Raw genomic sequence first — 22,232 nt, 5'->3', positions numbered from 1 at the left:
AGGAGGCTGGGGACGGGGCCTCTCCAGGTCCCCCCTCCCACCCAGGGCCGCCCTAACCCCGGGCGCCCGTCCAAGCCCTGACCCTCGGGGACCTGGGGACCTCTTCCAGCTCACTGATTCCGGAGAACCGGGCCTGTTGGAGCGCATCGCAGCTTGCATCTCACTCTGGGTTTCTACTTGGAAAGCCCCCCGGGGGCCTGGCCCTGACCAGCATGTTTTTCTCCAGCCTCTTGCCCAATCCCGCCTTCCCCCGGAGCTCTGTTTCCCCTCAGTGCGTGCCGGACACGCACCGGTGGGCCGAGGAGGTCTCGGGGTTCCCGGAACCGGCAGACGAATCGCTGGAGCCGGGCGCCCACTGGTGGCCGCCACCGGGACGTGTCCGGGGCGCCCGACCCTGGTGCCGGGACTCGGGGGTGCAGTCCACCCCCCGCCCCCGGGGCCCAGCGCCAGCGCTGCCAAGGCCTCCGAGGCCCGTCTCCATCCTCCCCCCAGGCGGCCCCACCTCACACAGCGCGCTGAAGCCCAGGGAGTCGGGAGCCGGCCGGCAGGACCGCCCAAAGCCCGGCGCCGTGCCGCATTTATTGCCCTGCTGCGCCGCTCCCAGGGGAAGCCAGCCCCCCAAGTCCCACCCCCGGCCCCCCGCCCCCGCGGGCCTCTCCTCCCCGGAGGGCTCAGTAGCCCGCGGGCTCCCCGCCTTTCCTGGAGTCCGAGGCGGCCGCCCAGCCGCCGGCTGTGCGCACGACGGCCTGGACCACGGCGATGTAGGTGGACGTCTCCTCTGTGGCGTGGTGCCGGGTCTTCAGGGCCGCGACCACCGCCTGCGGGCGGGAGGGGGAGCGGCTTCAGGGGGGCCCGGGCCGCCGGCGTGGGCTTCACACACCCCGGGACCGCGGCTGCCGGCTGAGGGGCCAGGAAGGGCAGGCCGAGGGCCGCGGGGCCGACTGGGTCTCATCCTCGCGGGTGGCCCAGGCCTCTCGACGCGGGGCGAGGAGACCCGGGCGGTGGGCGTGAGGGCCAGCTGCCGCGGGCAGCGGAGAGCAGCCACTGCCGGCTCTGCGGTGACTCAGGAGATGCAGCCCCGGGGCCCCATCGGCCCCGTGGCCCGCCCCGCCCCCACCGGGACCCGGTGCCCCGCCCCTCCCCCGCCCCCACCGGGACCCGGTGCCCCTCCCCCGCCCCGCCCCCAACCGGGACCCGGTGCCCCGCCCCGCCCCGCCCCGCCCCGCCCCCAACCGGGACCCTGTGCCCTGCCCCGCCCCGCCCCACCTCGTCAATGCCTTTCTCCAGCACCGTGGTGTTGGGCAGAAGCTGATTGTGAAGCCGGGGCTCCTCCACCGCCTGTTTGGCATCATAGCCGAACCACAGGCTGTTGATGATGGCCTGGGGGTGTGGGGATGGGGTCAGCGTGGCCCAGTGGGCAAGGGGCTGAGTGCTCAGGCTGGGGGGGGCACATACCAACGCAGTGGACGTGGTGATCTGGGTGCCCCCAGAGGCGCCCACCACCATGCGGACCTGGCCGTCCTCACCCACGATGATCACAGGGCACATGGACGAGAGTGGCTGTTTCCCTGCAGCCGGTGGGGGGCGGGGGGACAGAGAAGCGGGTCAGCGGCCACAGGGACACCAGCCCGCTCCCTGCCCAGGCCCTGCCCCCCCACACCTGGCGCGATGAAGTTGGCCGGTGAGGGGGGCACCCCGAACTGGTTGATGATGTTGGGAGAGCTGAAGTCGTCCATCTCATCGTTGAACAAGATCCCGCTGACCCGTGACCGCACCTTGGAACCGAAGCTGCCGACCAGCGGGGTCAGAGCAGGGCCCGCCCGCCCCGTGCCCACCAACACACTCCCTGGGAAGGCGCTCTGCCAACGTGGAGCCCCCCTTCTGGGACACGTGGGCAGCCCCTGGCCCACCCGGCCACCCAGGAGCCCTACTAGAGGTTGATGGTGCTGGTGGCCGACACAGCACTGCCATCCTCCGCGACCACTGACAGGTGGGCAGTGCCCCCGCCGTCCGGCGTGTAGAACTCAGGCTCGTAGTAGGAGGCCAGGTGAGTGGTGCTGTCAGAGATCCGGGCCCGAAGCTGGGCGGCGAAGAACTCGGAGGTCATGTTGCGGACCACCTGCCGAGACCCCAGAGCTGCCCTGAGGAGGTGAAGGAGGCGGGGAGGGGGCACAGGCTTGTGCGAGCGGTTCTCAGGAAGCCCCCGACCGTGGCTCCGACCACCACCCTCCTACGTCTGAGTCTCATGTGGCCCACCCGAACCCCCCCTCCCCAGCCTCTGTCTCTGTTGCTGCCCAGCATCTCTGAATGACCGTCTGCCCTCCGAACCCTGCCTCTCGCTGCACCCAACCATTCATTCACGCATTCACGGAGCTTGTAAGTTGTCTCCAGCACTGGGGGACCAGCAGGGAACAGACACACCTGTCCCCACCCTCACAGCAGAGAAGACCAAGGCAGGCAGGGATGTGCTGGAAAGAACAAGCCAGGTGAGGGGGCGGCGAGATGGATGGAAGGATGAGAGTGGTCAGGGAGGGCTTCTCGGAGGAGGTGATATCTGAAAAAAGCCACCTCACTGGTAATGCAAAGGCCCTGAGGCAGGCCTATGAGTGACCACAGACAGTGAAAGGAGTTAGGGAGAGAGGAGGTTGAAGATGCCAGCAGGGGCTGCTTCCACAGATCCTTATGGGCCCTAAAAGGCCTTTAAAACCTCCTGTGCTTGGGGAGAAGTGAACAGCTGACGGGTGTTAACCCTCTGGCAGCTGTCTGTGGGGGTGGAACACAACGGGGACGGGCCATGACCTTCACCGGGGAGGTGCACGGTGCACAAGGGGCGGCTGGGGGACAGCGGGAGCATGACTGGAGACGCGCGCTTGTCGGATCCTGAAGATCCTGTCCTGGGTTTGTGATGGGCCACCCCTGACATGTGGAGTTCACTGGCAAGGCAGGCCCTGGAGGCCGAGCAGAGTCTGGGTTCTTGCAACACCCACAGATTAAGTGACTAATCCAAGGGGAGAATGTTAAGCTCGAATCTACTTCCAAGAAAGCAGCTGGACCCAGGGACTGGGACATCCTACGAGACGACCGTCCAGGGTGGGGGTCCATCGAGGCTAAGAGACTGGAGGCGAGCCGGACGGGCCCTGGGGCCTCAAGAGGTGGGCGGGACCCTCGGGGAAAGGCCCACCCAGGCATCTTAATAGGAGAAGAAACAGCCAGAGCAGAGGGGAGTCGGAGGCGGGAGAGGAAGGAAATGTGCTGCAAAGTCACAACTTTGCCAATAAAGAAGCTGAGGGGAGGAGGTGCTGGTGAAGCGGGTGGGACGCCGTGGGGAGGGGCCGGAGGGGGCAGAGGCCCGGTCAGGGCCGGAGGGGGTGGAGAAAGGAAGGGCTACAGGGTGGCTGCAGGGCCCACCTCGCAGGGGGAACCTGAGTAGGGGATGGAGGCAGGGGTCCAGCCTGGAGCCGGGGGCGGGGGGTGGGGGGGGACCTGGGGAGCGAGTGGGTTGGGCGGCGGGGGTCTGGGGAGCTAGCCCCTGGTGCGACCGGGAGTGCGTGTGGCCGGGGCCTCTACCCGCCTGGATCGAACCTCGTCATCAGCCCTGCGGGCTGGGACGCCCCTGTACGCTCGCCCCTCGCCTCGGCGCTGACCGCTCCAGGGGCTTCCAGACCAAGGACACAGCTTGTGCTGAGGCCCCGAAGCCAGAGTGTGGTGGAAGAGGCGGGCTCTAAGGACCCCCCCAGCACCCCCAACCCCCACCGAGAGAGCCCTGGCGCAGAGGCCAGCACTCGGGGTCAGCAGTCCACCTGAGCACACGGCGGCCCTGAGGCCAAAGTCGGCGGTGCAAACAGAGGAATGAGGCAGAGTGGGGCGGAGTCCCCTGCCCCCTTACCTCAGTCATGTTGACAAACTTGGGGTCCCCAAGCAGGGTCCTCTTGGCGTAGGCAAAGCGGAAGGCCTCCACGATGCGGTGGTAGGTCAGGCCCTTCTGCTCAGGCGTCTCCACGCTCGCCCGGGAGAAGTTGTACCCTGGTTGGGCAGAGCCACAGTGACCCCAGCGGCCCCGGGTCCCCTTGGCCAGGACAGCGGGGTGCCCGAGAGGCCTCCCTGAGCCACTCGTCTCACCCTGAGAAGGGGAACGCTCACTATCCAACAGCAGTGCCCGCTTGGGAGGTGGGGGAAGGAAGCAAGGGTCCCCATGTCTGGGCAGCACACGTCAGCCACAGGGCTACCCAGGCCCCGGGGTGGTGGATGAGCGCCTAGATCTACCAGGTGTGCCCCCTGGCCCAGGCCGCCCAGCCCGCACCCCGGGACACGGCTGACCTTTGAGGATGTTGATGATGAGGGCCAGCACGGGCCCGCTGAGCGGGGCGCTGGGCACGTAGAGCTGGGCGTCCCCGAGGCTGACGCTCAGCGGCTGCTCAATCAGCTCCGCCTGGTAATGGTTCAGGTCCTCGACCGTCACGATGCCCCCTGCAACAGGGGACCCAGGGATGGGACACACTTCTGGGGGACCATCAAGTGGGAAGCCCCATCCAGCGCCCCCCTACCGACCCCTCTGACTGTGCCACCTCCCCGGGGCCAGGCCTAGGCCAGCATCCTCCACCTGCTGCGCCACTGGCCTCCAGGCCCGACACCTGTCCTCTCAGGGGGCCAGAGGTCCCCCTTCTCCCATCAGCCTCCTCCTTCTCTGACTAGTGGGTTGGTGGAAGGAGGCCCTTAATTTTCCAGGGAAACTGGCTCCAGACAGATGAAGTATTTGAAGTATTTATAGGCTAATTTCCGGTGTCAGTGGTAAAGGTCAACGTGCTAATCACCCTCCTCCCCAACACACATAGCTTGGGGGGGGGCAGGGGCAGGAAAGAGAGGTAACTGGGGCTCCTAAACCCACCAGAACCTGCCCGCAAGTTCCCTGAATGCAACACCCCCCACACCCCTCTTAGCAAGCCCACCCTCCTTCCCTGTGATCCTCCTGGAGAATTAAAACCCCTCTCTCGAGGCCTCAGACTGTTCTCTCTGCCTGCAAAGTCCGACCTCGCCTGTGGCTCAGGTGCCACCCCCTCCAGGAAGTCCTCCAGGGTTTGCACCTGAGTGCTTTCCCCAATCCTGGCTCTGGCCTACAACTGCATTCCTGCCCACCCCTCAATGCCCCCAACCCTGCAGCCCCCGGCTTCCTGTCCTAGACTGCAGGAATTCCCTCAGCTTTGACTTAACCAGGAGCTGTGCATCCATGCAGCCTGTCACCAGCTGCAGACACACTTGTGACCCTCCCCTGCCAGGCACTCCCTGAGGGCCCAGCGTCCAGGCAGGACCCAAGGACCCTAGGCTCAGGGTTCCTGCTGTGGAGCTTCCGGCCCCAGGCCCCTGGCGTCGTCCACTCACCGGCCTCCTGGATGTCCCTGACAATCTGGGCCGTGAGGCTCCCATTGTAGAAGGCCCGGGCGCCCTCTGAGGCCAGCGTCTCCAAGGTGTCGGCCAGCCGCGGCATGGTTACTCGGTCCCCCTCCCGCAGCACCTTCCCATCGCGACAGAACACCTCGCTGGGGCGGCACGGGGGCTCCCGTGAGGCAGACGTGGGCACGGGCTCACCCATCCAGCCCCCACCCCCCATGGGAGACGCCCAAACCCGCCCCCCAGGCTCAGACGGTCAGGGCTCTGGTTCCTGGGTGGGCGCCGACGCCGGAAATCGCCACCCGCTCGTGCCCACGGCGGGGATGCAGGCGTACCACAGCGCGGGATGCCGCTCCACGGTCTCCCGCTGCCTCTCCAGGGCTCTCGCCAAGGCCTTCCCCACCGGGAAGCCCTGGCGGGCCAGCTCGATGCTGGGCTGGAAGAGGCGCGCCCAGGGCAGCCGCCCATGCCGCTGGTGCGCCAGCTCGTAGCCACGGAGCTCGCCCGGAACCGCCACGGACAGCCCGCCTGCGGAAGGAGAGGCACCCGGCCCATGATCCACACGGGACGGTCCAGGCACATCCCCAGGTGGGACCCAGAGGCTCAGGAAGGAAATGGATGTTTGCGGTTGTGCCCGGTCCCGGCTTCCTGGGTGGCTCAGACGGTAAAGGGTAAAGAATCCGCCTGCAGCGCAGGAGACCTGGGTTCAATCCCTGGGTCAGGAAGACCTCCCTGGAGGAGGAAATGGCAGCCCACTCCAGTACTCTTGCCTGGAGAATCCCATGGACAGAGGAGCCTGGTGGGCTACAGTCCACGGGGTCGCAGAGAGTCAGACGCGACTGAGTGACTGACGCTCTTGACCTTGCAGGCAGGAATGCGACTCTGCTGGGGTCTCGGGTGGGTCTTGCTGTCCCCCAGGCCTGTGTCTGTCTCTGCAGGGGCCCCGTGTCTGAAAACCTGGTCCAGGCTCACTGCTGCGCAGCGAGAGTGTACGGAAGCCAGACCTCACCATCTCTCTCGGTCCGAGCCTCCCGGGTCACGAGCCCCTTCACCCTGTACGATTCAAGGGTTCCACCGGAACCCACCAAGGCCCCCAGCCCAAGCCCCAGACCACCCTCAAGGCTGGGCTGGTGTCAAAGCAAGAGCCCCTCTTCCTCTCTTCCACTGTCCCAGATCCCTGCCCCGTGTCCTCTCCAAATCTGTTTCCCCATCTGACCACGAAGGCTTTTGTTTCCCAGCTCCGTCCTTTGAGGAGCCAGGATGCCACTGGAGACAGAGCCCTGGACCCCAGTTCCCCACCAGGCCCCACCGCCCGCCGGCGTGCCCTAGGGCCCGGCCCTGACACAGAAAGCCTCAGCCACAGCGCTGGCTCCCAGGCCCCTTCCTCTTTCACCTGAGCTGTGGGGCGGGGGGCGCCTGTTCTGGCCACTGCCAGGCTCTCGAGCGGCCTCTCTGACCCTGAAGTCAGGCACGAGGTTCCAGGAACCAGGCTGTTACCACATCACATCCTGGAAGGTCTCACAGCCAGCACACATCCCGCCCCTTCAGCACGTGCGGGCCTGACCTCGGGCCGGTGAGGCTCTGGGCCGCTCTCTCACCAGGGTCGCTGGTGGCCTCCACGCTGCAGGGCCGGGTCCCCCCCTCCCTGGGCTGCCTCTGTATCTCCCGGCCTCTCCTCTGTCTGCCCTCCTGCACACCAGGCTCTCCGGACCAGGGTGTGTGTGCACGTGAGGTCGTGTCCGACTCCTGGGACCCCATGGACCACAGCCCGCCACCAGGCTCCTCCGTCCATGGGATTCTCCAGGCAAGAACACTGGAGTGGGTTGCCATTTTCTCCTCCAAGGGATCTTCTCGACTCTGGGATTGAACCCACGTCTCTCGCACCTCCGGCACCGGCAGGCGGATTCTTTACCACTGAGCCCCGTTACGTGCTGACAGCCCCCAGGCTGAACTCTCTAGCCTGTTCCCCTGATGGCCAGATCTGAGGGTGAAAAAGGCATCTCAAGGGTAACCCATCGGCAGCCTTGCCAGTCTCTGTGAGGACCTCTCTGTCCTTCCCGGGACCCCCGGCTGTGTGTCACAGCAGACCCGTCAGCAGATCCACAGCTCCTCCCTCCGAGTGTGTTCAGCACCAGCCCTCAGCATCCCTGCCCATCATGTGACTTCCCAATGGGCCACCTGACAGGCAGCCCAAGGGGTTCCATCGGAAAAGAGCCAGATCCACCCCAGTGCCCTCGATGCAGGGAACACCTGTCCCTCCTTCAGACACAAGGCTAGGTCTTCACGATGACCCACCACGAGGTCCGACCCGACCTAACCCTGCATCCTCCTCCTTCCCCCAGACCCCCACCCCCACCCCCGGCCCCAGTCTCCGGGTCTTTGCACCTGGTAAACCCATGTGTGCCCTCTCACCCAGCCTGTGTCCGCTTTCCAGGCAGCGCAGTGGCACGGGCACACCCGTGCTACCTTCCCTCTGCTTCTCCTGGAATGTGCCCTTCATCTGCTACCTTTGTTTCTACTGGCTGGGGAATAGCCCCAACGCCTGACAAGTCTGAGTCAAATGCACGAATCTCAAGAAAGCAAAGATCCCAAGTCTGTAAGATTCTTGCAGTCTCACACCCTGAATGACTTCAGTGCTACACCCGGTGAGCTTCCAAGACTGTGTGTTGGAGAGAATTCCAGAAGGGCTGCTCCCAGAGCCCCCCTCGGTCCCCCAGGGGCAGAGCCTGCAGGAGGGGGTCAGAGCCACTCGGGCCTTTAATCTCCATCCCTCCTCCCTCCAGCCTTGTCCTGCAGCCCACTGGGGTCCTTGCAGGGCGTCCCCTGGGGCTGAAGGGCAGGTTAGAAAAGAGACTCCACCCCGTACTCTAGACAGCTATCGCCACAGGTGAACAAACGGAGGGACGATGAATGACTTGGATGGTCTTCAAAAGCACAACAGGTGTGTCCAAACTCGGCTTTCCCACCATCCCGCTGGGTGACCATGTGTGTGTGTGCGCGCGCGCTCAGTCGTGTCTGACTCTTTGTGACCCTGTGGACTGTAGCCCACCAGGCTCCCTGTCCCTGGGATTCTCCAGGCAAGAATACTGGAGTGGGTTGCCATTCCCTTCTCCAGGGGGTCTTCCCCACCGAGGGATTGAACCTGGGTCTCCCACACTGCGGGCACATTCTTTACCGCTGAGCCACCTGGGAAGCTGTGTGCGACCTCGCTCAGTTTCCATGGCCTGTCTGGGTGGGCCTCAGCGCCCCCAGCTGTACGATGGGAATCCGCACCAAGCTCCCCCGTCAAGTGTTCGGGGAGGGCTCAAGGGGCTCCCCGTGGGTGGAAAAGGGCTGAGCAGAGCGCTGGCCCCTGATCCATACGCGCTGTCGTAACGGGTCATTCCGTTCTCGAGCTCCCTGGGGCCCTGCAGGGGCCTGAGCAGAAATGCTCTTGACTCTCTGTGATGATGGGCTTCATCCTCCATGGTGGGGGGCGCTGTGGGCCCCGGGAAGGGATGGGAGGGCCACGCCCAGCCCCGCAGACAGCTCGTCCTGGCCCCACATCCGCCCCAAGCCCACCCTCACCTTCTTCCGACTGCTCCGAGCTGTTGAACATGCCTGCGGTGGCCAGCCGCGGGGCCACCTCGCGGGCGTTGATGACCTCAGCCTTCCCTGGAAGGAGAGGCCGGGTGGGCGGGCTGCACCGCCCCCGGCCCCTCCCCGCTGCGGGAGCCCGTCCCGCCGGGCACTCACGCGTGGTGCTGTTGTAGATGGTGAGGAACAGGCCACCCCCGATGCCCATGCTGTGGGCATTCAGGAGCCCCATGCACAGCAGGGCCGCGATGGCTGCGTCCACCGCCGAGCCGCCGTCCAGCAGCGCGTCCCTGCCGGCGGCATGGGCAGGGGTGAGGGGCTCGGAGGGGCCACTCTGCTCCCTGCCCGGCCACCCCACCCGGGGAGGACCAAGAGGAGCCCACAGGTTTTACTTTTTAACGCAAAGAGTTTGCTGTATTTGAAAACCAACAGGCTTTTCACGCTGACAGATGGACATGGCTTTGATAATTGGAAAAGAATGAAAACTTGTCACATTTTTTTATCAATAACATCTTTTTCCTGTGTAAGTAAGAACTGATTTTTGTGTACGTGAGTTGTGGGTCTACAAAGAGCGTCAAACAGCAGAGTTTCTCTGAAGAGGCAGACACCCTTGAACTGAGAAAGGGGTCCAGCTGGTCACTGGGAGACCTCCACACTCTGCCCTTGGTGCCACGGTCCCCCTCGGCCCCTGGCCAGAGGCTGCTGGGAAGGTCCGCGGGCGGGACGGGCAGCTCCGTGTGCACGAACACTGCTCGCCCAGGCAGCCGATGACCAGGGCTGGCGGGGGTACTGAGCCCCAGAGGGGCGAGGGTGATGCCCCGGTCCGCTCACGGGGGTGGTCCCCGGGGCCCCACTCACCTGCCGATCTCTGAGCAGCGCTTGGCGTCCGCGGCCACGGCGGCCCTGGGGTACACGTGGCCGTGTGGCTTGGAGGTCTCGGGCAGCCAGATGCAGAGCCCAATGATGAGGAGGAGCAAGACCACGGCCGCCAAGGCCAGCACCATGGACCGCTTCTTCATGGCTCTGCAGGCGCGAGGCGCGGGGGTGTAAGGTCAGGGGACCGACCGCCGACCGGACCTGAGGCACAGCCTCGCCCTACGGGGCATAGCACACAGTCCGGCCTCAGGACATACCCGGGCCTCCTCCTGGCCCCCGGGACGCACAGGTCCCCCAGCTCCCCCGTCTTTGCTCGGGCCACGCCCTCTCTCAGCAGCTCCTGGCCCATCTCTGCCCCCTAAATCCTCCTGCTCAGACTTGGGGCCCCTCTCCAGCAGGGGCCCTTCCTCGGAGGGGAGTCCCCCCTACCTGCCTGTCCCCTCACGGTGGCCGAGCCCTCACCGCCTTCAGGTCACTCCAGGAGGGGCAGGCCGGGCCTGACTCCCGGGCGCTGTCCTTGGGTCCCCAGGGGACCTGCTGCAGAGCCATGGGGCTCGGCTTCCCGTGTGCTCAAAGGGGGGGGCACCCATGTCTCCCGACATCGTCAGCTCAGCCAGGCCGCCGCAGGACCGGAGCCTACCTTCCTCAGCGGGTGGGCAGCCGGAGCCTCCCAGGGAGGAGGCCACAGAGACAGTGTGGGCTGAACTGGCTGCAGAAACAGCTGGGGCCTCCTTCGGCTCCGTGGGAGCCTGTGACCACAGAACCTGCTCCAGGGAGACTTCCAGAGCACGCAGCCTGCTCGTCCTCCTACAAACGGGAGAAGGTGTCTCTGAAGCCTCCGGGGAGCTAAGTGAGGAGTCTCTGTGTCTCCAAGAGGAAGCTGTCAGCCGCTCCCACGTTGGTGTGAATTCCGCCCCCGAGGGCTTTTCTCCCAGGCACGGGGTGTGTGTGGGTGTGTGTGGGGGTGTGTGTGTGGGTGTGTGTATGTCACAGGGAACTGGCATGTGACCAAGGGGTGAGGGCCACTGTGTGGGCCCCGCGGGCTCTGGGGCCGGCCTGCCCCGTCTCAACTGCGTGGGGTCTTGGGTAAGTCACTGGCTGTCTGTCCAGTGCAATGAGAGATGAAGCGGGTTGGAAAGTGTGAACATGCAAGTTGCACAGTCGTGTCTGACTCTCTGCGACCCCACGGACTGCAGCCCGCCAGGCTCCTCTGTCCATGGGGTTCTCCAGGCCAGACCACTTTGGAGCGGGTTGCCATTTCCCTCCCCTAGGGGACCTTCCGTATCCGGGGATCCAGCCCTGTGCTCCTGCACCGCAGGCAGATTGTGTGCCCTGAGCCAAGTGTGAAGCGTCAGCTAAGTACTGGCTTCGCTGGGGGACGCTGGAGGCCTTGGGCGGGAGGGCAGCCGGTCGGCCTCGCCTCACCCTGACACTGTTGGCTTCTGTGGTGACTTCCTGCCAGGCTGGACAGCGGGGACAGCCGTTAAGCGTGGGGTCCCAGTGGCAAGGATGGCGGGCGAAGGGGGTGACCCAATGGGTGTCAGGGGGGAAAGTCCTCTCTCCCAAACTCAGTTCCCCCCGAAGGGCGATGTTCTGCCGGAAAACCTCGGGCTGGAGAGCCCTCAGGGCGTGTCCTGGACCCCAGGCCTGTTCACTGGGTCCGGCCACGCCAGGCACCTTGAGAGCATGCTGGGCATTTCTCCTGGGCTTGGAACCCTCAGCCGAGACCCTCATCCTACTCTGGGTCCTCTCCCCACCCAGGCCCCTGGGAGAAGCTAGCCAAGGCCTCCTGAAGTCTACGCTCCGGCCTCTCCTCCGTCCAGCCTTCCGCCCAAGGGCCCAAGTGGGCTCCCCAGAGGGCCGGGGGTACCCCGCGAGACTCAGCCCACCGGGGCTTGGGGGAGCGGTGGGCCGCACTGACCGGCGCCCTCCCCCTCTCCTCCGGGCCGGCAGGCGGGAGGCCTGGCCCAGCCCCCACAGGAAGGAAGACACCCTGCTGGGGGACTGGCTTCTGTCTCCCATCCCCGCCCCCCACATTTCTGGACTGGCCAAAACCACATCCAAGCCCCCGCCCCGGGCTGGCTCTCACCCAAATCGGAGTCAGGAGGGGAAACTGAGGCCAGAGAAGGGGTGCTCGGCCTCCAACAGCGGCCAGGCTCCTCCTGACCCCAGTCGGCTCACCCGAGGCCTGTGGGGCAGTGGGGGCGCACGATAAACCCCCCTCCCCTCCCCCACTCCTCAGAAGACGGCGGCGGGCTGGGGCACTGGCCGGGGAGGAAGAGGCCGACTTGTGTGCCTGGGAAAGTCCCTCCAGGAGCAGTCCGGGCCCCCTACCCCAGGAGCCGCCCGGAGCCACGCCCGCGGGCCATGCAGAGCTCCTCAGGGGGCCCAGAGCTGGGCTAGGAGCTGGGAGCTGGGAGCTGGGAGCTGGGGTGGCCCTCCGGGAGGAGCAGAGGGGCTGGGGAACCCTCACCTAGTCTCGCAGGGGGTGCAGGGGGCCAGAGGCCCTCCCGGGGGCGTGGAGTCCTACCCCAAGGCCACAGCCCCAGAGCCCAGAATGAAGGCTGTCTCTGGGACAGACTGAACCCCACTGGAACCATTGCCAAAGCCTCCCTGATCCTTACCGGCCAGTTTCCTGAGCCCCAGTGATGCAAAAATGCCCACCCGGTCCTCACCCTATAGCGCCCTAACTAATCACCTAATGCCACCCTTCCAGCAGGAATTTTCTTTGTCTCAAGGCTATAAAAATTTTCTACTAACCCATGGAAAGCATCCATTCTCCCTAGGTCGTCAGGAGGTCAGATGCCCCCTCCCCCCACCAGGATAAAGCCATCAGAGACTCACAGTCTCTCAACCGAAACTCCAAGATAAGAATAGCAGGACAATTAAGGGGGGAGACTGGACTCTGCATGGATCACAGATTTCTTGTCCCTGACCACACAGGTGCAGAAAAGGCTCTTGGAGGCGAAAGGGGGGTCATGTCAAGGGATGCTCCACCCATAGCCCTTTGCGGTAGAGTCCCTTTTGGCTAAGAGATGCGTGCAGGATCCTGAGATACACCAAATACGTGAAGGAGGCAAATCATAATGACTGGCTAGAGGGAGACTGAAAGAAATGCCCCATACAGTGACTTAAACTGCCACGTGGGTGCCACTCTGGGTCTCTCCCTCCGAGTCCGCCGTGTGTCCGTCCACAGGCACTGTACTCTCTTTCCTCCTAATAACCACTTCACTTGCTTCACTGCTTTCCATCTTGGTGGAAATTCTTCTCGGCAAAGCTGAAGGGCCAGGGCTCTTGTCACTGACCACTGGTTTAGTGTCTGGGATCTGGTGGTCTCAGCACTGTGAACGGCCCAGCCTCTGCTTGGGAACCCAGGTCCTGCTCCACGCCGCTCGCTGCAGGCCAAGGCCACCTGAGATCAGGCCTGCTGCATCCCTGGCACTTTCACTACTGCGGTGCAGGAGACCCGAGTTCAACCCCTGCGTCGGGAAGATCCCCTGGAAGAGGGCATGGCCACCCACACCAGTGTTCTTGCCTGGAGAATCCCCATGGACAGAGGAGCCCGGCGGGCTACGGTCCACGGGGTCACAAAGAGCTGCGACTAACACTTTCAACCTCTCTGCTCTTTCTTCTCAGTAAACTCACTCCCGTCTGAAATACTCTGTGTCTGGAAATGCTTTCCCAAGCTGCGCTGAGACCGCCACAGCAGGGGCACTGCGAATCCCCGCGGAGAGTGGGCAATCCCCAGAGGCAGACGTGGCAGGGAGGGTGGCCAGAGGCTGTGTCTCATCCTGCCCAGGCCGGCCCCGGCCTGTCCCCGCAGCCCGGGGACTCCGCCCATCACCAGGTGACTAAAGTTTACGCAGCCCTGGGAGGGTGGCAGGTGCGGTCAGCAGTGACCCCTGGATGGTGGCAGCAGGTGAGGGGTGTGGCCCCAACAGGGAAGGAGCGGTGTGTTGACAGAGGCAAGGCAATCCTTGTCCCAGAGGATGGTGTCTGTGGGCAGGCCTCTCCGCGAGCCCCAGGGTGGGTCTCCCGCCGGCCTGCCCTGTCCTGGCTCAGAGTGTCTGAACTCCAGACCCAGACACGGTCCCTGAGGCCGCACAGCAGGGCCGGGGTGGCATCAGCACTGGGGCAGAACCCAGGCCAAGAGGCTCACCACACCCCACGGCTGGGCGGAAAGGGCACCACCTCCCTCCTGTTTCATGCCTAGAAGCTTCCACCACGTATCCAACAACTGTAGCGCCCCAGGCCCGAGGAACCACCTATCCAGCCTGGAAAGGCAGGGCCCAGAGAGGGCCAGAGTGGGTCCAAGGTCGCACAGACCAGCAGCGCACACACCGGCTGTCCCGTACCTGCCCCAAGGGGCTGCGTGTCCCGGACGCCAGGGAGTGGGAGTCGGGGGTAGCTCCAGACCTGCCCCGGGGACTTGGACGTTGCCCCACCTCTCCCTGGCCTTCGTCTGCCAAGGGCAAGGGTCAGCCGCTTCCCGAGTCAGGCCTTCCTCTCCTGGTGCCCAGCTCGCTGCATCTAGGCTGCCCTGAAGCCCCCAGCCCCGACCTGCACTATCTAATCTGCAAAAAGCCCACAAGGCCACGCCACCTGATAGAAGGAGACATGGAGGCTGAGCAGACACTGCCGCCCCCGGGGCCACACAGCCGGAACACACCTCGTCCTGTCGCCCGCTGCCCTTGGGCGGGATCCACATGGGACCCGGTCACTGGGCTCCCAAGAGCTCTCCACCACGACCCCGGGCTAGGGGTGCCATGACCGCTCTTTCCCTGGACGTCATCCCGTCCCCTGCAGACCAGGGTGACTGAGAAGACGGGATGAGGCAGGAGGGACAAAGGCTCAAGACCCGTCCCCGAGGGCTGGATGCTGGCCAGCAACACCGGGGCACTTGGTCCTGCCTGAGCGGCCGCATGACCAGACAGCTGGCAGGGAGGGTTCTGTGGTGGGAAGCCACAGGGCTCTGCCCCGCCTGCCTCAGCTTGCTCAATGGTTTCCTCCCTGCCTGGTGCGGCAGGGGGGTAAGAAAAAGGTCTGAGTGGACAGAGCAGGACCCAGACCCTACCGGTCGCCCCCAGCAGGAAAACCCTGGGCTGGGGCAGGCTGAAGGACCTGCCACAGGGCCCAGGAGAAGCCGAACAGCAGCTGCAGGTTCTTGGGAAGGACGAGAGTGACGGCGTCTCACAGGCCGATTCAACAGAGGCAAGATGTTCAGAGCAGTGAGGCCTGTCCTCCCACGCTGAGTGTGCCACAGCCCGTCCCAGCTGGCCGCCCACCCCCACCGCAGGGGCGGGGCCCGGGGGCAGGGGGTCTGGGCTGGAGGTCTCCTCCAGACCCCAGGGCTCCCGTGCTAGGCACATAAGGTGGTGAGCTCCCTGCCCCTAGGACTATGCAAGCCTCATGCACCCAGAGATACTGAGTCTGCCATGGACCACCTGCTCCCAATGAATGCACACGCGCGCGCACGCACACGCACACACACACACACTCACGCCCATGAGGAATCTGGGCTGAGCAAGCAGGTTCCAGGACACGCAGAGAGAACGTGAAGAGATGAGACGTGCCGACGGCCTGGGGTTTCTCTGCTAATCCTCCCACCCAAGTCAGAGGGGCAAAACTGGGCTGAGCCGCAGAGCCGTCCACGGGCCAGCTGGAAGCCGTGGCTCAGGCAGGGGCGACTTGGGCCCATAGGCTCGTGGACCGGCAGGTAGGCACCCCGGCGCCCCACTTACCACCTGGCGGGCAGTGAAGAGCCACGTCCTCCGGGTCCGAGAGCACAGCCCTGGGCAGGAAGCTTGGCACCACACCCAGACCGGAGCTGGGGTCTGTGCCCCGCACTGCCCACCCTGGTGGAACAGGGTTGAGAATTAGAAACGGCTCCTTCCCTGGAGACCCGATGACCCCACTCTCGGCAGGAAGCCTGTGCAAGCGGCTGTTGGAGCCTGCGAGGACCACAAGGGGGTGGGAGCCCCATGGAGTTGCGTAGTCACCCCCCCGCACCACCGGCCTGCCCCTCCGCCCCCCAGGACCCAAGGGGGGGCAGATGTGGTCTGAGGGCACGGCGCCCAGCCCCCAGTGCTGCCCGCCTCCACCCCGACCAGACCGCCCCACCCTTCCGGGCCTCAGTTTCTCCACCCTGGGCCCCCTCCCTCTCATTCTGAGAAGTCCACTCCCCCGGCCTCCTCCACCCACCCCACACCGGTGGCCAAGTCAGCCGGGAAGCCTGGTCAGGAGGCCTCAGACCACTTACCGGACAACAAACAAGAGGCTCCCAGGCCAGACCGGGTCAGGCCGAGGGCCTAAGGCTCTGCCCCTCTGTGCAACCCCTCTGCGGGATCCGGCCACACCAACCTTGCTCCCATCACCCTGAAGGGCAGCCTGCTCCCATTACACAGGTGCATAAACTGAGGCTCAGAGAGGAAGAGCAACCCGTTCAGAGCATAGCCTGAACAGACAGAACAGAGCTGGGGCTGGAACCCAGCGCTCCAGATGCCCCCAAAAAGGCCCCAGGTCTGGGCTGCCCTCTCCCATGCCCCCGGGCAGCTCAGAGAGGGTGAGCGGTGGCTTCGGGGTCACACAGCACCGGGACACAGCCGGACCCCCGCGGCTCACCTGGCTGCAAGGCTGGTCCTCACCGTGCTCCAGCACTGAGCATGGAGCTCAGTCCCAGGCCGGCTCCTCCCCTCCTCCCACCCCCCCCTTCGCGGGCCGGAGTGGGGGAGGCTTTAAAGGCACAGGCACCCTTCCAGGTGGGGGGAGGAGCGGCCCTGGGTCCTGCCCCGGGGGGCCGTGTGACTGGGACAGTGGCCAGCCTCTTCCAGCCTGGTGGGTCCCCAGCCCGGGGTAAAAGGACCTGAGTTCTGAGGGCCTCTGTGGAGCTGAATGAGGCTGGGCTTCGGGCAGAGGCAGGTCAGGCAATGGGTCTCTCCTGGCCCCTGAGGACATCGGAAGGCAGCCCCCACTTCTGGCCATGAGGTGCCCTCTCCCCCAGCCCCTCGGCTGCAGGCGTCCACAGGCTGTCACTGGAAGGACTCTGGTCATGGGGACAGAAGGGAGTCACATGACCCGGGGAGCCTTTCCTCACCCCCCAACTTCCCAGGGTCGCGAGCAGGCAGGTTGACGGAGGACCGGGCGGTCTGCTCACGCCCCCGCCCGCTCCTGCCCAACGGCATGTGGTGGGGTGCGTGCCCCCACAAGGCTGGCAGGTCCAAGCCTGCCCGAGCCTCTGAGGCCCACACGCCGCCTGCAGTCTGCATGTGTGCACCCATCATTCATTCGTTCACTCGCTCTCCCCTCTGATCCTTGCCGTTTCTTCTCTCCAGGAGCCCCCGGCCGGACCCAGGATGGGGTAGCAAGGTCAGCCATGGAGGGGGAGCCCAGGACCCTGAGGGAGGGCCCCACTCCGTCGTGGGTGGGTGTCTAGCACCACTGGGATTGGATTGGGGAGGCCAGCCCGGCGGAGGGGCCATTAGGAGCCCAGAGGCCAGGCCCTGGGGGGCATCTCCAGAGCAGAGAGGGCAGAAGGGAGACCCTTAACCCTCCTGACCCTTCCGGAGCCGTGAGGCATCAAAGCTGGAACAGGAAAGTGCTGAGCTCACACCTTGAAGGCCAGACCAGCATGTCTGGACTTTGAGAGCCTGGGGAGGCTGGTGAATGTGTTACCAGGCTGGGTAACCCATTAACCCTGGCTCACTCATTAAGGGCTTCCCTCATAGCTCAGCTGGTAAAGAAAGAATCCGCTTGCAATGCAGGAGACCCTGGTTCGATTCCTGGGTTGGGAGGCTCCCCTGGAGAACGGAAAGGCTACCCACTGCAGTATTCTGGCCTGGAGAATTCCATGGACTGTATAGACCACGACTGAGCGACTCTCAGCTTCACTCATGAAGACCCTGGTGGGTGACCGTTAGTCCGGCAGCCACCCCGGGAGCCAGGGGGAGGGCAGGGGCTGATGGGGGCGCCGGCAGGGCCGGCTGAGCTGGGCGCTCTGTGCCCTTGCCCCCAGAGGAGCTTGCCTGGGTCTGGCTGGCCTCCAGCCAGGGGCAGCTGCCAAGGCAGCCTCGGGGCCCCGCCCCACCCTCCCGGAGGCTTTCATCTCCTAACAGGGCCTGGCCAGACAGGAGACTCAGGCCCCCGACCTGGGGAGCAGGCAGGGCGGTGGGGGGGGGTGGCGGGGAGGCAGGCACCCATCCCCCGTCTGAGAACCGGGCCCCTGCTCACAGGCTCCGGTCTGCTCCTACGACAATAACGCCCTGGGAGGGAGAGCAGGGCGCTCCTGGCCCAGGAAACCGCAGCCTAAGAGGAAAAAGGACTTGCCCAAACCTACCTGACAGGACAGCAACCCAGGAAACAGAGAAGGCCCTGAAAACACTTCCTTCCCCCTGGGGTGCCCCACCCGGCTGGGCCTGAACCCCTGGAAGTGCCGGCTGAGCCTGTGCCCCAGGTGGGCCCCAGCTGGTAGAGACACAGCCTAGTGGTCAGGACCCCGGGCTTTCATGGTTGGGGTTCAACCCCCGGTCAGGGAACTGAGATTCCGCAGGCCAGGTGAAACAAAACAAAAATGGAGAAACAGCATCCCATAACGCCATCACGGTGAGAGGGCCAGGCCGGTGGGTCCTGACCCCCACTTTGGAACCCATGGGAGCCAGGGGACCTGATGGCATCAGGGGCATTTTGTGTATCCTGGGATCTGCACCAAGGAGATCCTTGGTCAGCTGGCTGAACAAAAGTCTGTCTTCACCAGCTTGAGGGTCACACAGTCTCAAATGTTTGGCCTCTGAGCTTCCATCTCCATCACCCCAGAAAGTTCGGCTTGCATACCTGCCCCGACAGGGAACTCACTACCTCTCAGGACAGAGAGACTGCGGGTCGCTGGCACGTTCTTCCCAACATCAAGCCCCAGTTGTTTGCCTTCTTGGAATGCCTTCTGCACCTGCGTCAGGTGGGCCTGGCCTAACACCCTGCCCGCTGTCCGAGCCCCCCCCATGGCTACTCGGCCACTGCCTCTCAGAGCCACGAAGGCCACACCAAAGGGATGGGAGGAGATCCCGGGCTTGGCACAGGGGCTGGTGTGGTGCAGTGGTGGCGGGAGGTGAGCTCTGGCCAACTGCACAGGGGGGCAGGGCGCTGCTGCCCCCGGACACCAGCTGGCGGCCTGGTAGGGGGTTCCCACCTCAGCACCCGCCTTCGGTGTGAGGACAGAGGCTGGCGCTTGGCCAAGCGTGTGGACCTCCAGGGCGATCGGCTCGTTAACAACCGGAACTTCGGGCAGCAGAGCCCGTGTGGCACCTGGCAGACCAAGTCCTGTCCCCAACCTCAGAGGCGGTTTGGCAGGATGACCAAGGGCACGGGCCCCGTGTGCAAATGCAGGGCCTAGGTTCACGCTCAACCCCAGGCCTGACAGCCCAGAGTCTCCTCTCCTTGCCCTCCGTTTTCTGTCTGGAGAGCACGGATCCTCAAAACAGTTGCTGGGCAGACACGCTGAGACTGGCCGCACCCCAGGGCCTGCAGCCGCCGCCCCCTGCCTGCCCGAGGCTCCCTGCACAGGTAGCATTTATCACATCACCTTGTAATTATCTGCAAGTCTAGGAGCTCCAGGGGGCGGGAGAGGAAGGGGGTGTCTTGTCCACACCCCAGCCCCCAACCCCCACCTACTGTCTCCAGGTGTGGGGGGGTGCGATGCCTAAGCCCCCTGTCCACGGCGGCACCCCACCCCTGACCCTGCACAGGGCTGCCGGACGTGTGGCTTCACCAATGCTCTCACACTCTCTGCGTGCCCGGCCTGTCCTGCCTGGGTTTCTGGAAGCTCTCCCCCGGCCCCTTCCTCAGCCTCTCTTTGACCCCCTTCACATCTCAGCCCGGCGCTCAGATCACGTCCCTCCCCGACTAAGACACCCTTCAGAGGTGCACGCTGCCCTCCAGGTCAGTGCCCGCTGGGCCGGACCCTTCCTCCGTGTGCTTCACCCTCTGCCTGGACTCTTCTCCCATCAGGCCCGACCTCAACACCACCGCCTCCTCTTGGAAGCCCTCCCCTGCTTCCTGGATGGGGGCTGCCCTGGCTCCCGCAGGGCCCCGGGACCCCCATCACAGCTCTCCCACTCTGCTCTCCCTTCGACCTCCTGCATCTTTGTCTCAGGGGCGCCCACGGGGCCCGGTGATCACGGCTAAATGCATGTGATGGCCATCAGGTGGCTGGGAGGCTTGGGCACGCAGCCACGGAAGCCTGGTTAGAGCCACAGGTGCTCAATGCTGACCCGTGAGTGTGTGCTGGACACCTTCCTTGCTGCGTCTAAGCCTCCGCCTTTGCCAGGCGGGCATCTTATTTTCCCCATTTTCCAGAAGAGGAAACGGTTTTGCAGAAGCTACTACAGTGGGCTGAACAATCTCCCCCCAGATCCTCATCCACCTGGGGGCTCTGAATGGGACCTCTTCTGGAAAGGGGGTCTTTGCAGAAGTCATCAGTAATGATGAGGTCATCCTGGGTGGGGGCGGGCTCCTAAGTCAATAAGCAGTGTCCCCGTGAGAAGGGAGTCACGCGGCTTCCCTGGTGGCTCAGCGGGTAAAGAATCTGCCTGCGATGCAGGAGACACAGAAGATATGGGTTTGATCCCTGGGTCAGGAAGATCCCCTGAAGGAGGGCATGGCAACCCACTTCAGTATTCTTCCCAGAAGAATCCCATGGACTGAGGAGCCTGGGGGATTACAGTCCACGGGTTGCAAAGAGTCAGACATGACTGAGCGACTGAGCACGCACATGCCAATGCAGGAGACAGGGGTTCCAGTCCCGATCCGGGAGGGTCCCACACGCCAGGAAGCAGCTAACCCTGTACTCCAGAGCCTGTGCTCTGCAGCAAGAGAAGTCACCGCAACGAGAAGCCTGTGCTCTGCAACCAGAGAAAGCCCGTGCACAGCCACGCAGACCGGCGCGCCTAACTAAGAAGCCGGGAGACACAGACGCACAGGAGGAGCCCTTGGGACCAGGGAGGCAGAGACTGGCGGGAAGCCGCTACAAGGCAAGGTAGGCGAGGATGCTGGCCGCCTCCAGAAGCTGGCGACAGGCAGAGAAAGAAGCTCCTGAAGCACCCGAGAGGGCACCAAACTGCCAGTCCTTCGGTTGGTTTCTGACGTCTGGCCTCCAGAACTGGGAGCGGATACAATCCTATCGTTTTAAACCATCACCAAGTCTGTGGTCCATGTGTTATGAAAGCCGCAGAAAACTCATGGTACTACCTGCTTTGCCCATGTTTCTGTACCCCCAAAGGGGCAGGGCCAGGGGTTTGGAGCCGGGGCCTGAGGCCACCCTTGACCCTGCAGGAAGCTCACAACGCGCCCCTCAGAGCCAGCTCCAGGGGAGGCGGTCTCTGCAGGGTGTCCGTCTGCTTCCTGCTTCCTCCCTCCTACTGAGTGCTCCCTCGTCCCTCTTTGCAGTGGCTGCCGGGAGGCTCCGTGGCACCTGGCTGCTTGCTGAGGTACCCAGGCTGGCCTTCCTCCTCCTGGGCTTGGATATACACACTGGGTGGGTAGAGAAGAGGCCCGAAGGTGGGGCACGTCCAGTGCAGGGCCGGCCCCAGCCCTCCCCCCACACCTGCTGGGTCTTCTGGACCCTGGTTCCCTGGCATAGCAGCTGGGCCACCAGTTGGCCCCACTCGGGGCCCAGGACGGCGTCAGCATCCTCAGTCCTGTCCGACTCCCTGTGACCCCATCCTCTGTCCATGGGATTTCCCAGGCAAGAAGACGGGGTGGGGTGCCGTTTCCTTCTCTAGGGGAGCTTCCCAACCCAGGGATCAAACCCACATCTCATGTCTCCTGCATTGGCAAGCAGGTTCTTTACCACTAGCGCCACCTGGGGAGCCAGAGAGACTGGATACAAGCTTCTGAACCTCGACCTCAGCCCTGGGGGCTCAGAGGGCAACACCACAGCCCCCACCCCATCCCATGAGGTCTCCCCAAACACAGCTCAGCTGCCCAGGGCAACTCCACAGATAGGGAGCAGCAGGCTCTAGTTAAGCACATTCGGGAGCCGGCCCGTGGGGAACGGTGCCCCCACCCCTGGGCACAGCTCTGTCTCTAGGGCCTCTGTCCGACTCAGATTGGGACAGTCAACCTGGCCGCCCCCACAGGAGGCCGAGGGAGGCCCGTTCAGGGATCTGAGGCCAGATGCCACCCTCCCTCCTTTCCTGGAATATGCCCTCCAGGAATCTCTCAGCCAAGGACACAGAGGGTGGGGAGGCGATGAGACTCAGGGCTGGGGAGCAGCTCTCCAGTTCCCACGGGACTCCAAGCTCTGGGCACTCCCCCCCCCCGCCCCCGCCGCCGTTGTCTGGTTGCCCCTTCATGACATCCAGGCTTAGCCCTCCCCTGCCCACGCCGCCCCGCCGACCCCACACCCC

The 22,232-nt window shown here is 64.6% G+C and overlaps 1 protein-coding gene across 8 annotated transcripts in view; it reads right to left on the bottom strand.

Moving 5' to 3' along the window:
* Positions 1-530: 530 nt before the first annotated feature.
* The window catches only part of LOC145526475 (glutathione hydrolase 1 proenzyme), a 38,033-nt gene continuing 16,331 nt past the window's right edge, over positions 531-22,232 (bottom strand). For 3 of the 8 annotated variants that reach the window (XM_081542167.1, XM_081542170.1, XM_081542168.1), the window contains 14 exons: positions 15,579-15,692; positions 10,478-10,644; positions 9,820-9,984; positions 9,121-9,251; positions 8,953-9,039; positions 5,721-5,913; positions 5,377-5,534; positions 4,318-4,467; positions 3,887-4,023; positions 1,932-2,119; positions 1,661-1,788; positions 1,456-1,568; positions 1,267-1,380; positions 531-818 (listed from right to left, as the gene is read on the bottom strand). In XM_081542167.1, the coding sequence (XP_081398293.1) occupies positions 672-818; positions 1,267-1,380; positions 1,456-1,568; positions 1,661-1,788; positions 1,932-2,119; positions 3,887-4,023; positions 4,318-4,467; positions 5,377-5,534; positions 5,721-5,913; positions 8,953-9,039; positions 9,121-9,251; positions 9,820-9,980 (1,707 nt within the window). In that variant the 5' untranslated portion in view covers positions 9,981-9,984; positions 10,478-10,644; positions 15,579-15,692 and the 3' untranslated portion in view covers positions 531-671. Of the gene's footprint in view, positions 819-1,266; positions 1,569-1,660; positions 1,789-1,931; positions 2,142-3,886; positions 4,024-4,317; positions 4,468-5,376; positions 5,535-5,720; positions 5,914-8,952; positions 9,040-9,120; positions 9,252-9,819; positions 10,057-10,477; positions 10,645-15,578; positions 15,693-16,096; positions 16,515-22,232 lie in introns of those variants that run through there. The other 5 variants (XM_081542171.1, XM_081542169.1, XM_081542175.1 and 2 more) reach the window with 5 other exon arrangements.

The sequence above is a fragment of the Giraffa tippelskirchi genome, chromosome 11 (assembly GCF_054371585.1).
Source record: "Giraffa tippelskirchi isolate mGirTip1 chromosome 11, T2T-mGirTip1v1.2.pri, whole genome shotgun sequence".
NCBI classification, from domain to species: domain Eukaryota; kingdom Metazoa; phylum Chordata; class Mammalia; order Artiodactyla; family Giraffidae; genus Giraffa; species Giraffa tippelskirchi.
The sequence above is the reverse complement of the archived record's forward strand: the minus strand, read 5'-3'. Positions and strand labels throughout refer to the sequence as shown.